The sequence below is a fragment of the Dothidotthia symphoricarpi genome (assembly GCF_010015815.1).
Source record: "Dothidotthia symphoricarpi CBS 119687 unplaced genomic scaffold P153scaffold_3, whole genome shotgun sequence".
Taxonomy (NCBI): Eukaryota; Fungi; Ascomycota; class Dothideomycetes; order Pleosporales; family Dothidotthiaceae; genus Dothidotthia; species Dothidotthia symphoricarpi.
This window is the reverse complement of record NW_022985010.1, coordinates 785,879-797,487: the sequence shown is the minus strand read 5'-3', so window position 1 is coordinate 797,487 and position 11,609 is coordinate 785,879. Positions and strand designations below refer to the sequence as shown.

Sequence of the window (11,609 nt, the reverse complement as noted above, 5' to 3'; positions counted from 1 at the left end):
GATACGTGTGGCACCTGTCTTGCCTTGTCCACGTTGTCTCGCTCAACACACGCTTGCATATGGGTGAAAGGGCGGACGCAGTGAATTTCTACAGAAAAGTCCGGATATCTATATCCACGATGACTTGGAGTGATAAGCGTGTGAATGAGACCAGAACAACACCGTTCATCAGCAAAAACCACATAACAGAAACAATTGTGAAAGCAAGTAGAAAGAACATCCAAATCACGCACCAAGACCAACCAACACATATCAAATCTCAGGACTTTTTTCATTCCATCTTTCGCCGCCCAATCTAGGGGCAAAGCTACTAGAAATTCTATAAGATGCACCAAAATGTTTATCTAGCACTGATGCTGAAGCTCCAAGGCCAAGTCTAAGTAGTTTAAATGCATTACATAAATATCCAAAATTCCACTGTTTATCGATTCCATCACTCCTCAATCTTGTCTATTCCCTCTTCTGCTGAAACGGGTTATTCGAATTGCTAGCTGCGCGTGGATCCCACGTCCTCTCGCCCTCATCCGGCTCCTCGACCTGGGGGACGCGAGAACGTGGTGGCGGGGCCATAGTCTGGTAATGATATTCCTCCACATTGCCAGTTGAGATTGAACTTGGCGAGCCGGGTGCTGTGCCGCGCGGCGCAAGAGATGGCTGGGGTTGAGCAGGTGCGTTGGGCGGTGGTACGTATTGGCTCTGGGTACCGAAGTTCGATGTCTGCGGTACTACGGAGAGGGGAAGCGGTGGCGGACGCGACTGTTCGACCGAGAGACGACTACCATAGGGTGAAAGTGTGGTGCCTCCCTTCCTTCGTCCCACCGAGCTGGCCTGGCGCAACAAGCCGCGCACTTCGTCGAGATCGGGTCGCGTGTCGGTGCTGCGTCGTCCAATGGTACTAGCATCGTCGCGAGCACCCCAGGTATCGTCGCGAACGGTATCGACTCCAGGTTTACGGTTGTTCAGAGCGTTGATGGCATGATCCTCGCCATTTCCGACACTGACTCCTAGGTAATCAGTGCCAGTTGATTTGCCTTTGTTGTACTCGTCGTTGTCGGTGTTCAGAGGGCGCAATCGTGAAGCGTCAGCCTTTGCGTTGTACTTCTCATATGCTGAGATCGCCTCAGCTGGTGGAACAGCGACAGACCATGTTGGCTTGGCTTGCGATCCCAAGGTAGCATCTCCACCTCCTGGACCGTTGATTGGGACCCTGCGAAGGGCGAGGACCAAGGCACACATGAATTTGGATCGTCGGGATGAGCGGAGGGATTCGTTGGACCAGTTGCTCTTGTGTCGAATCTCGACATGAAGCTCGAGCTTGTTCATTTCCGCGATGCTGATGACCTCGACCTCAACCTCAGGATGGAAGTCGCGACTGTTGGCAGAATCCCGAACAAAGCTGATCATCTCCGATTTGAGTAGATTGATGTCTTCAAACGATGTACCGAAATCGCAGAACACAGAGATTTGCTCTCTCATGGCCTTGCTTCGGGTGATGTTCTCGACCCACAAGTTGTTCATGACGATGTTGGGGATTTGTACAGTCTTACCATTGGTAACGCGCTTGAATACAGTGTAGAGAAGGGCAATGTGTTCGACTGTGAGTTGCTCGGCTGAGATATCGACACGATCGCCAATGTCGTACGGGTGCTTGGCGAACAGAAAGATGCAAGAACCAAGAATCTCCTGGCAAGTTGTCGCGAAAACGAAGGACATCGAAAGAAGGGCTGTGGCAGAAGTAGCCAGCGTACCGACGAAACTGGGACTGAGGAAGGCAACTATATCAATTAGCGATCATGAAAAGATGGTTGACCCAAGCAAACTTACCAATGACGAAGATGCAGACAATGAAGACGATGGTAAAGAGCAGACCATCGAGAGCGTTGATGGCCTGATCAACATCGTGCATGCTCGTGTTGATAGATTTTCGTTGCCTGGCATAATCGGTCACAGTAAGGATCATCTCGTCGAGACTGATGTCGCCGTTTCCATCGCGGTCCAGCGAAGCGAAGCATTCTTCTGCCTCCTCTTGACGTCCAGCGCCCATGACCTCGACTAAATCCTCCTGGTACAGTTCGTTCTTGCCCTCAACGACAAATGACATCCAGATACGCCTGGCTAGAGCTTCAGACGACTTGTTTCTTTCCAAAGCGGTCAAAACGATGGAGTGAGCTGAAGTCGGATCAAACACTTTCTTTCCAGCCATTTCTGAGGCAATCGTGCCAAAGACTGAAGTGACCTTGTCGCCGATTCGCCCAACGTCGCGGCCAACTTCTCGGACAAGACGCATAGGGGTGCTGCTACCAGAGCGGCCGTGCTTGGTTCCCTTCTTGCTTCCAAGGCCTAGATCAAGAATTGCATCCTGGATGGTGTAGTCTTCTTCGGTGAACTCATGGCAGTATGCGGGAAACAAAGCCCTCGATGTGTCGTATAAGACACCTAGCAAGTAGATGTTTCGCTTTGACTCCTTGATCTTGTCGTCAAATTGCTTCCTGTGGTAGCTGATGCTTATCAATTGGATCAGAACGCGTTCGGCGAGGATGATGACGGTACAGATCAAAAGGGCTAGCAGGACCGATTGCACCTTAGAGATCCATGCTGGTGGGTTCGCGGCTCTGGAAGTGATGGGTCGGCAAAGCTGATGCGGGGTTAGCGATGCTCTGAATATCAGATATAAATACTTACTGGAGGGAACGTAGCCTGATTTACGATCATCCAGAGAACAAAAGAGAGGGGTTGTTCCACAGCTCTCAAAAGCAAAGCGTACTTGCGAACACCAGGGCTAACAACGCCAACGAGGAATTCGAAGATGGCAGGCAGGAAGTGAGCAACGATCTTCATCACCCAGAAACTCAGCCAAACTAGTACAACCCGTCAGTATTGATTGTTCGTTGTGAAATAGAATGTACTCACTGATTTCAATCCATATCCAGAACCTTCTCTGATCTGCACCGCCAATTGAGCCTGTGATAGTTTTTGTCTGTGACAGAATGATGGGAATAGCCAACAACAGAGCGATTGGCGTGACATAAACGATGTAGCGTGTGATAAGACTGTAGTTCAGAATCTTGGTGTAGATCCTACCCATTCGGTTCAATGCTGTCTTCTCCTCGGTTATGCGAGGGGGAGGCATGGGAGCGCCTGTCTGCGAGTCGACCTGCACCAGTCTTCTACGTCCCCTGCCGGACCTGCCATGGAACAGCCCGCCCTTTTCTGTCTTCTCATCTCTGGGACTCGTAGTCGGCGAAGGCGTGTGGCTGACGACAGTCTGCAGCGGGATGTCGCCTGGTCGGGTATCCATGTCGTCGCGTATGCCAGAGAGCGGCTGGAAGCCGTGGTTGGATAGTCGAAAAGACCTCTGAGAGGGTGATCGCAGCGGATTCGTCATTCAGGTGATGGTGTGAGTAATTGCAGAAAAGGGTATGTGAACGAGGCAAATGATGAGGTGCAGAGTCTATAACCGCTGGCGGTGAAAGAAAGGAACGAAGAGCGGTCGAAGAATGTGCGTCGAGCACTGTTCACTTTGCGATTCGGAGGTGGAGAGAGGCACAACGACAGCGAATGAACGATGGCCAGCCGTCGGTTTTCTATACAGGCAAGGAGAGGAATAAGGAGACAGGGAAAACAAGCGTCCAGCTCTTGGACACGCGACAGTAACGCAACGAGGAGGGAAAAGTGAAGAAATGAAGTCAGGGAGGCGGTCCGTCTTCAAAAGGCCGCTGCATCAGTGATCCATGCAGGAACAAGCCTCGACGCAGGGTTGATCGTCCTGAAACTACACTAGCACCTCGCCACGGCAAATCAAGGGCAAGCCCTCCCGCCGCCCGCGTACGATGCCCAAAATGTGCCACCACGCCAAACCGTTAGGTTGTCAACCGTTGGCTTGCAGCTCAACAGTCTCTCGGGAATAGACAGCTGGTGGCGGTAGAGGGTTGGGTTTGCAAGAGCTGGGCTTGACCATCATCTCATGTTCATACACAACCAGTGCCCCTGTCCTTCCAAGCAGATCTCCGTTGCGAATGCGAACAAAAACCTTGCCGATGATCCGATCTGGCCATTGCTCCGATTATCGATAAGACTTCATGTTGGGACCAGCTCCTGTGCGGTGGAGATTGATGCGTCGCATCTCCATAAAAGCCCTCCACAAACGATGCGAGATCGCTGCGTGGACACAGGCAGAGTGTTAATAAGCAGCATCCGTTTCGGTCAAAAGCACTCTGCACTGTCTGAAACATAAACCTCCGATCTGAAGCAGCGAACAACTCAAGGAAAGTTACTGTTCAGTGATTGGGTGACCGTCTACGCCCCTAAATTGCATTCATAAGGCAGCATGCCTAGTCAAGAAATCCCTTTCCAACAACATACCCTGACAGCCGGCAAGGCCTTGCCGGTCGTCTGTCAGTCGTCGAAGGGCGAGCTTCCAACGCCCTCGCGTGTCGCCGAAGTTATCCTTCGATACGGAAGCATACGTAATGAACCCCTACTAGGCGAGCCGCCATCCGCATTTGGAAAATCTTCGCTCACGAGAGCTCCACCTCGAGAAACGCAATCGTCAACCTTGTCACAAATCTTTGCGTGTAAACCCAACGAGGGGTGTTCGTCGCTCACACCAAGGACTATGTCATCGACCACACATCATGCGATGAATTTGGTAGGCACGAGACCACAATATAATGTCGAGACTGTTGGTCGCCTTCACTCTAAGAATAGACAGCCTAAAGACTGGTACCCGAAGTCACGTCGACTGTACCCACAACCACGGTTAAGACCGAAGGTCAACAGCACAGCCCATGGTACTATCGACCGAATTCTATCACCCCGCAGACTTTAGGACATGACTATTCGAAAATAGATACAAAGCCGACGTCACCGCATACGCTCAGAACACGTCCACCTCCACGCGTCAGGTGTCGTTCGTACCGAAAAATTGACTCTCCAGCTTCTATGCACGATTTTGTGTGGTCGGTAATCGCCACCATAACTATATTTTTTTCTTTATTCATTCTAACCTTACAGAAAACGTCTGATCCACCAGAGCTAGCCTCTTCAACTCCTTCCACAAAGCGTCAAACCAGCAACAACACACCAATCCCAATTCCATCTCGTAGCAGACACTAAATCATCAACGTTCAAAACTCCGACCCCTAATTCTGTGAACTTGAACCACAGCATATCTCTCACACTTATCGGCCACCCCGGAGTTTCCCAGTACCTGCTCTTTAAGCCCTTCTCTTCCGTTGTTTTGATCTGTCTTTCCAACGTCTGTTCTTGCTTCGTGCTCAAACGATTGAGCCACAACTTCCCAACTGCATCCTTTAGACTGACACTGGCGTAATATGAATTCGTAGAGTTGTAGCTGGTGTCAGAAATAGACAGAAGCGGGGCATCGAAGAAGACGAAGCGGTTTGTAGAATTCCGCTGCACGAGCTCGAAGGGTGTGCTGCCTGTGCCCACAACGGTAAGCGGTCCGCGGTGCATCATTTCGCCGTCATAGTACGTGAGCCAACCTCTGTCGCGAAGAGGCTGTAGCTGCGCAAGGAGAGCCGACCAAACTGCATGCCCGTCGCTCTTGAAGTCGATCAGCAACACAACAGAGACATCTGCATCCTCGTCGAAAACGCCAACCTCTCTTTCCTGAATGGACGCCTGAGATACATTCCGCTTCTCGAAGATGGCCGCCAACGGATCCAGATACAAAGTCCTCAACGTCCGCGTGAGCGTAGTTGTTTTCCATGAATGACCGACAAGCAGCTCTCCGTCTGAGGCCAGCCACACATCTGCTTCCACACTCATACACCCCGCTGCAAGCGCGCTGTACAGCGGTACAGAGCGCGAGTAATCGTTGTGCGAGTGGCAATTCTTAGGCACGATGTCGCGGCTGAAGTCGTCTCGCCATGCAAACTTATACGCACCGTTGGCATCCGGCGCCCTCCAGTTCTGAACAATGTGCTCAAGACCGCTGTGATTTGGTGGGGGAGTGAGGTTGTGGAGAAGGGCGGCAACGAGAGATGTGTATACGCTAATCCATGTCAGCCGCTTGTATGGGAAGGTGGGGTGAGGTGAGGTGAGGTGAGTATAAGAGGATCTTACATTGCTGCGATAGTACCAAGCACCGTCAACACAACGACAGCGATTAGCAACCATCGACACCACTGTCTTCTCCGCGTCCCCTTTGTCTGATCTGGGTCTCCCAACCCCCGTAATCGTACTCTACACCAGCGACACCCGCTCCCCCAAGTCACCAACCATTTCTGCCGATACGGCGTTCCTGGCAGTTCGTCCTCGATGCTCATCGTACTCGGCGAGTCCCACCGCGTCTCCTCATCCGACTCATCACGAAACCTCCCCCCTCCCTCCATCCCCGAGCGCAAAGCCCGCAACGGCACGCCGCCCTCTAAGCTCTGATCTCCAGCGAATGAACCCATGATATACCGAGAAGAGTAACGCACAAAGCATACTTCAACCTCCCATCAACGGCCCGAATCCGCGACATATAACACCATAGAGAAAGCACATACCACGCCCACCAGCCGCAGTAATCGAGGCATCCAGCAGCAATCGAAGCATCCGCAGCAGTCAAGGCATCCAGCACCACAGTACACACCCTCACCGGAGCACCGCCCCAATACAATACAGCAACCACTTCAGCATAAGCATCAAAATGCCCAGACGCACCAACTCCTACCGGGAGATAAGCTTCCACCCACCTACGAGAACAAGCTCCACCCCATACGCCCAAATGCTTACAGTGGGTACAGATCGACACCCGTCCCAGCAACGTTTCATGTCTATCCATGCAAGGATCGTCCGGTTCGGGTAGTTCTGCATTCCTGCCAAAACTTGGCGGATTACTACCAACTCTCTTGGTTTCGGGCGGATTTTGTGTGTTACGACGAGCTGCTCAGCCCCTTCGTGTACAACACTCAACCAAGGATAAACATCGAATCGCGGCGGTTTCGCATGATGCGCAAACTGGTGTATACACTGTACATTGAAGGTTTACTTCTTGTCTGGATATGTCATGTCATACCGTGCCATGCTCCGCCTCGTTACGCCCCGCCCCGCTCCGTCCCGCCCACCTCCGGCGCCGTCCGGCGACGCTGTGTGATGGGGAATACGTCGTCGTGTTACACAGACACAGACACAGATACAAGACGTGACGTGACACGACATACCATGACATGATCGCGCGAAACACAGTGTAGCATACCGAACGTGGAAAAAGTGGCTCATCCATCGACTCGTCAAGATCGGCACTGTACAGAGCATGTGAATGTAGATACACTTCACCGGAGCATAGCATAGCCCGGTACCACGCGTATGCAGATCTAAAGCAACATGACCTTCTTCCTCTGTTCCCGCTGACAAGTAACAACATCAGACTGAGGATCGGCGGACTCGCCACCAGAGCAGAAACCATGTTTTTGACAACGTTGCACTCACTGGGCGAGTAAGCACAAAGAAAGAGAGACTTTCGCCCGCCATGGAGGTAGTTAATCATACGGACGTGTTAGGATGACTTGCTTATAGAATTCCGGTGTGTGGATGTGTTTGTAAGGCAGACTGGACGAATTCCGTGATGTTGGTTTCGTGAGGCGGATGTGTGGGTCTGCGAAGGATGGAGAGGGGGGATTGGGGAGTGGTATAGCATGTGTAACTCGGTTAGTATGTTCGAATTGGTAGTGTTGCTTCTCGCTTAGATACCATAGTGGAGGGGTGAGGTCACTGTACTGTACTTTACTGTACTGTGCTGTACAGTGATATAATGTAATGCGGCATCCCATGTATTCCCCTCCGTCAATCTACATACAGCCAGCCATTCATTCCAACGCCGCACCTGCACCTGCACCCGCATACCCCCCAACTGCGACAAGTGTTACCCGGACAAGCCAGACTGCTCACCCCGGCGGACAAAGGATGGTAAAGCGAGAAATAAGTAAATGATCGAAGCCACTTTGGCGGCAAGAAGAATAGTTTGAAAACGAAGGTGTCCTCCCTGGTAAGACACATAGCCACATGCCCAACGCCCCAATCAACACCGAAACCAAAAAAATATATATGTAGATATGCGGAAAGGGGAAAGCGGGAAACGATCAAGCGTCACTGGGTAGCTTGGTGGGTTAACTGGCTGCGCGTGCTGACGTCCCCGATATGCTTTCGGTCAAACGAGAGGTTGTCCGCAACGAGTTCGACGGGAGGTGCTGGTGCGATCTCATCGTCATCGTGTGTAGCGTTGGATGGCTTGATCGTCGCAACGCTCGCGCCTAAGGTTTCCGACGTTTCCGAGTCAAACCTCGGAGACGATTCTTTATCGCCGTGTCTAGCCGTTCCAGCCGCTCCATCACGCTCCGTATCGTGTCGTCTGATGGGTGGTCCGTCGCCGAGTCTGCCGAATGCCTCTGGAGCAGCGCTGTTAGCAGAAGCCCCTTTTCCAGTGGTGGGCTTAGCCTCGGCAACATGTTCGATGTGCTGTGCGCCATTCCTGTCCTTGTCGTCGTTGTCGTGCGTTATGGCGTCTGTGAGGCTTTGGAAATTGAACATGGGCTCGGTTCCAGGTGTGCCCTGTGCAGACGTCTCGTCCTGATTCAAGCTTACCCCTGAGCCATTACGGTTCGACTCGTTGAATTGGCCAGGCATAACGTTGCTTCGACTCTCTCGGCTACGCCGGCGTGGAGAATCTTGATCTGATTCAGCAAACGATGAAGAGGAGGATGATGGGTTGGAGAGACGGCCTAGGGCCGCGCGATGCGATGATTGCTCATTATCGAGAGGATCGTAGGGCATCAAATTACCCGAACCAGATGTCTTTCCTTGGATTTGCGCGCGACTAGATTCAAGGTGCTTTTGCGGGTCGTCTCTCGATGGTGAAGAATTGATCGCAGCAGAGGAAGATTCGCCCGATGGATTGAATCCGTATGGATTGCCAGAACGGTCGATCGCCTTGCCTTTGCCCGCCACAGAAGAGCTGCCTGCACCCGAGTCGTCGAGTCCACCCACACTTATGGGGTGGAATCCGCTCCCAATGTTCTTCTGGGCTTTTGCTACTTTCTTCGCTTCCTTGGCTTTCTTTTTTCCCTCCTTTTTGGCTTCTTTGGCAGCATCTTTTTCTCCTTTACGTTTGCGTTCGTCCTCCGCTGCCAGACTAAGACGTATGGCTTCCATCATCATCAGCTCTTCGAGTTCGTCGGCTCTGTTGCCTCCACGCGCGCTGTGACGTCCAGGGTAAAAGTCGTGCGAGCCTTCGGGATTGCGTCCTGAAGATCCTTCACCATCTCCTCGCGGTGTGCCTTGTCCACTGCTACCAGCGCTATCAGTGTTAAACATGGGTCGTCTTCGCCCACCTAGACGGAAGCCGCGACCCTCCTGTTGAAGAACGCCTTGCATATAGGCAGCTGTGTGCAGAGCGGTTGCGGCTGCAGATCTTCGCATCGCGAGAGATTTCGCGTCTGCCAATTTCTTGGCCCAGTCAGGTCGCACCAAATCGGTTGTGATGACTGCCTTGTCCGTTACAGCAAGCGATTCTGCGCGTCTGCGTCCTTGGGAAGAAGCACCCGGCGAGCCAAGTGACGAATTAGACGACGTCCCTGGATTCACGATACTTGTGTTGTGCTGAGTCTGACCTGCGTACGCCAGTCCTCGTCTGAAATATGGAGATTCGTATGTAACTCCGAATTCGGGCTGCTTGCAAAATGGGCACGTGGCAGGCTCTGAAACAAGCTGGATCTCTTCCTGGGGCTCGGCTGATGGAGTTGGCGCTTCTCCATGATGCTCAGGCGGATGCGGGTCAGGTCTTTTGAGCTGTACGAAGCACTCTGAGCAGATGTGTTGATCGCAACAGCGCGTCTTGTTGAGGTAAGGCGGGTAGTACAGACAGCAAATCGGGCATTCCACAACGTTTTTGTACAGAAAGGCCTCGACCCGGTGACCGTTGACGTACGGGTCTCTGGGCAGCTGCACTTCCTGCGGCACCATTTCGGTCTGAGACGCATTGCGTGAGCCGGTCGCGAGAGAAGCAAGTGTCTTTGCCCGACTGCGGAAGAATGGAGACGTCGATGAATTGCTGTACATGGGGGACACGGGCGGAGGGAGGGAGGAGGCGGGGTGCAGGGGCGACAGACCCGTGGACTGATCTGAGTTCTGCGACATGGAGCGTGAGCCCATGGGGACTGTGAGGTTGTTGATGTTGGAGTCGGAGGAGCGAGCGTTCCACGCGGGGCTGAGGCGGGTGCTCGGCTGGGGCGGGTCGTCTGGCGGGATGTCGTCGGGCGCGGGGAGCGGGCGGCCGTTCACGATAGCGACGAGCTGGTGCTCAGTCCACGTGTCTTCGTGGTCGTCGAGGCCCTTCCAGAAGGGCGCAATGCGGCGCTCGATCTAGCCTGTGTGAGAATCATCAAGGGGGAGTCGGCGCTGGGTGACGCGTACCTGCAGTTGCCGCACGACGGGCTTGCTGAAGTCCTCTGGCCCCGTGTAGGTGCCCAGCGTGACCAGGAAGCCGCCGTCGACACCTTCCTCGCGCAGGCTGCGCTCCCGCTCTTGGGCTCGGAGCACGCGCTCCTTCTCCAGCTTGCGGGCTTCGCGCTCAGCCTTGGTCTCCCGCCGCGGCTCGAGAGCAAGGTCGCGCTGCTCAGAGCCCGGCGGCGCCCCAATGCCCAGGAAGGTCAGGTCGTGTCTGCTGCCTCGCCCGCTCCTCGAGGCGTACATGCCGCTGCCTGCCCGGTCCTGGGACGGCCCCGCGGAGCCAGACGTCGTGGGCGACGTGGGATTGGTGTGGGCACTCGAGCGCCGCACATGGCCCCCCGAAGGCCGCGCCTCCCTACCCTGAGCGTTGCCCATGGTGGCAAGCAGTCGAATGCAGAAAAGCGATGGGGTAGAAATGCAAGTCGGGCGGCGGGACGCGCCGGCGTGGTGGTGGGCGAGGTGTCGATGCCCAAGCGGGGGACGTGGGTGTCGAGCGCGGATCCGTCGTTATCGCGCGGGGCTGGCGAGCGACGGTGGTGGAATAGCGGTCGTGGTGGTGGTGTGCAAGTGCGAACAGATAGCAGGTGTCACAAGGACATGATCCTATGCAGCCCGGCGAAACCTGGTCGACAGTCGCTCTTTCCTGCTTCGCGTCGTCAGAGCACACGGGCGGCGGTCATTGGGAAGTCGCGGCCGGCACACATGCACATGGACAGGCACACAGGCACAGGCAGGATGGCTCACAGTCGTGGAAGGGGGACTGAGGCCGTGTTGGGCAGAGCAGCTCGACGGATGATGTCGTTCGCTTCCGAGCCAAGGTTGGCGGCCAATCGCAAGCGCATGGATGGCGTAGCTGCTGGTAGGCCCGAATGCGTGGGGAGAGTACTCTGGGCTCTAGCACATGTCAGCCCAGCAGCTTTCACCGCCGGTAGCGTGGTTGAGCGTCCGCACCTAACATCAGCCAAACATCCTCACGTCATATTATAGTAATTAGACATGTCTAGATCCATCCCTTTCCCTTCCCTTTCGTTTCGCAAGAAATTACTCTGTTGCTACAGCAGAGGGCATTGAACAACACGCGGCCACGGCCACAGCCTTGCACCCATCTGCCCCACTTTGACGCGGGGTGAGTGATTTATGGCACGACAGATGCT

At 54.0% G+C, this 11,609-nt stretch overlaps 4 protein-coding genes across 4 annotated transcripts; 1 reads left to right on the top strand and 3 right to left on the bottom strand.

Annotated features, from left to right (window-relative positions):
- Positions 1-138: 138 nt before the first annotated feature.
- Positions 139-3,697, bottom strand: P153DRAFT_420272 (serine/threonine protein kinase-like protein). The gene is made up of 4 exons (XM_033672233.1): positions 2,911-3,697; positions 2,683-2,858; positions 1,825-2,635; positions 139-1,775 (listed from the first exon to the last, which is right to left on the bottom strand). Exons 1-4 carry the CDS (start codon positions 3,383-3,385, stop codon positions 451-453), a joined length of 2,787 nt encoding a protein of 928 aa, XP_033527775.1. The 5' UTR covers positions 3,386-3,697; the 3' UTR covers positions 139-450.
- Positions 3,698-4,117: 420 nt separating this feature from the next.
- P153DRAFT_156149 (uncharacterized protein) lies at positions 4,118-4,935 on the top strand. The gene has a single exon (XM_033662231.1). The coding sequence runs from the start codon at positions 4,328-4,330 to the stop codon at positions 4,826-4,828; it is 501 nt and encodes a 166-aa protein (XP_033527774.1). The 5' UTR covers positions 4,118-4,327; the 3' UTR covers positions 4,829-4,935.
- Positions 4,936-4,967: 32 nt separating this feature from the next.
- Positions 4,968-6,337, bottom strand: P153DRAFT_363585 (uncharacterized protein). Its single transcript, XM_033667402.1, has one exon. The coding sequence runs from the start codon at positions 6,139-6,141 to the stop codon at positions 5,044-5,046; it is 1,098 nt and encodes a 365-aa protein (XP_033527773.1). The 5' UTR covers positions 6,142-6,337; the 3' UTR covers positions 4,968-5,043.
- Positions 6,338-7,852: 1,515 nt separating this feature from the next.
- P153DRAFT_420270 (uncharacterized protein) lies at positions 7,853-11,238 on the bottom strand. The gene is made up of 2 exons (XM_033672232.1): positions 10,420-11,238; positions 7,853-10,368 (listed from the first exon to the last, which is right to left on the bottom strand). The coding sequence occupies exons 1-2, from the start codon at positions 10,828-10,830 to the stop codon at positions 8,098-8,100; spliced, it is 2,682 nt and encodes an 893-aa protein (XP_033527772.1). The 5' UTR covers positions 10,831-11,238; the 3' UTR covers positions 7,853-8,097.
- Positions 11,239-11,609: the final 371 nt, after the last annotated feature.

Coding starts and splice junctions, on each gene's coding strand:
- P153DRAFT_420272 (XM_033672233.1), bottom strand. CDS start 3,385: ATGACGAATCCGCTGCGATCACCCTCTCAGAGGTCTTTTCGACTATCC. Junction 2,859..2,910: donor CTGGATATGGATTGAAATCA/GTGAGTACATTC, acceptor GGGTTGTACTAG/TTTGGCTGAGTTTCTGGGTG. Junction 2,636..2,682: donor ATCAGGCTACGTTCCCTCCA/GTAAGTATTTAT, acceptor ACCCCGCATCAG/CTTTGCCGACCCATCACTTC.
- P153DRAFT_363585 (XM_033667402.1), bottom strand. CDS start 6,141: ATGGTTGCTAATCGCTGTCGTTGTGTTGACGGTGCTTGGTACTATCGC.
- P153DRAFT_420270 (XM_033672232.1), bottom strand. CDS start 10,830: ATGGGCAACGCTCAGGGTAGGGAGGCGCGGCCTTCGGGGGGCCATGTG. Junction 10,369..10,419: donor CCGTCGTGCGGCAACTGCAG/GTACGCGTCACC, acceptor CACACAGGCTAG/ATCGAGCGCCGCATTGCGCC.
- P153DRAFT_156149 (XM_033662231.1), top strand. CDS start 4,328: ATGCCTAGTCAAGAAATCCCTTTCCAACAACATACCCTGACAGCCGGC.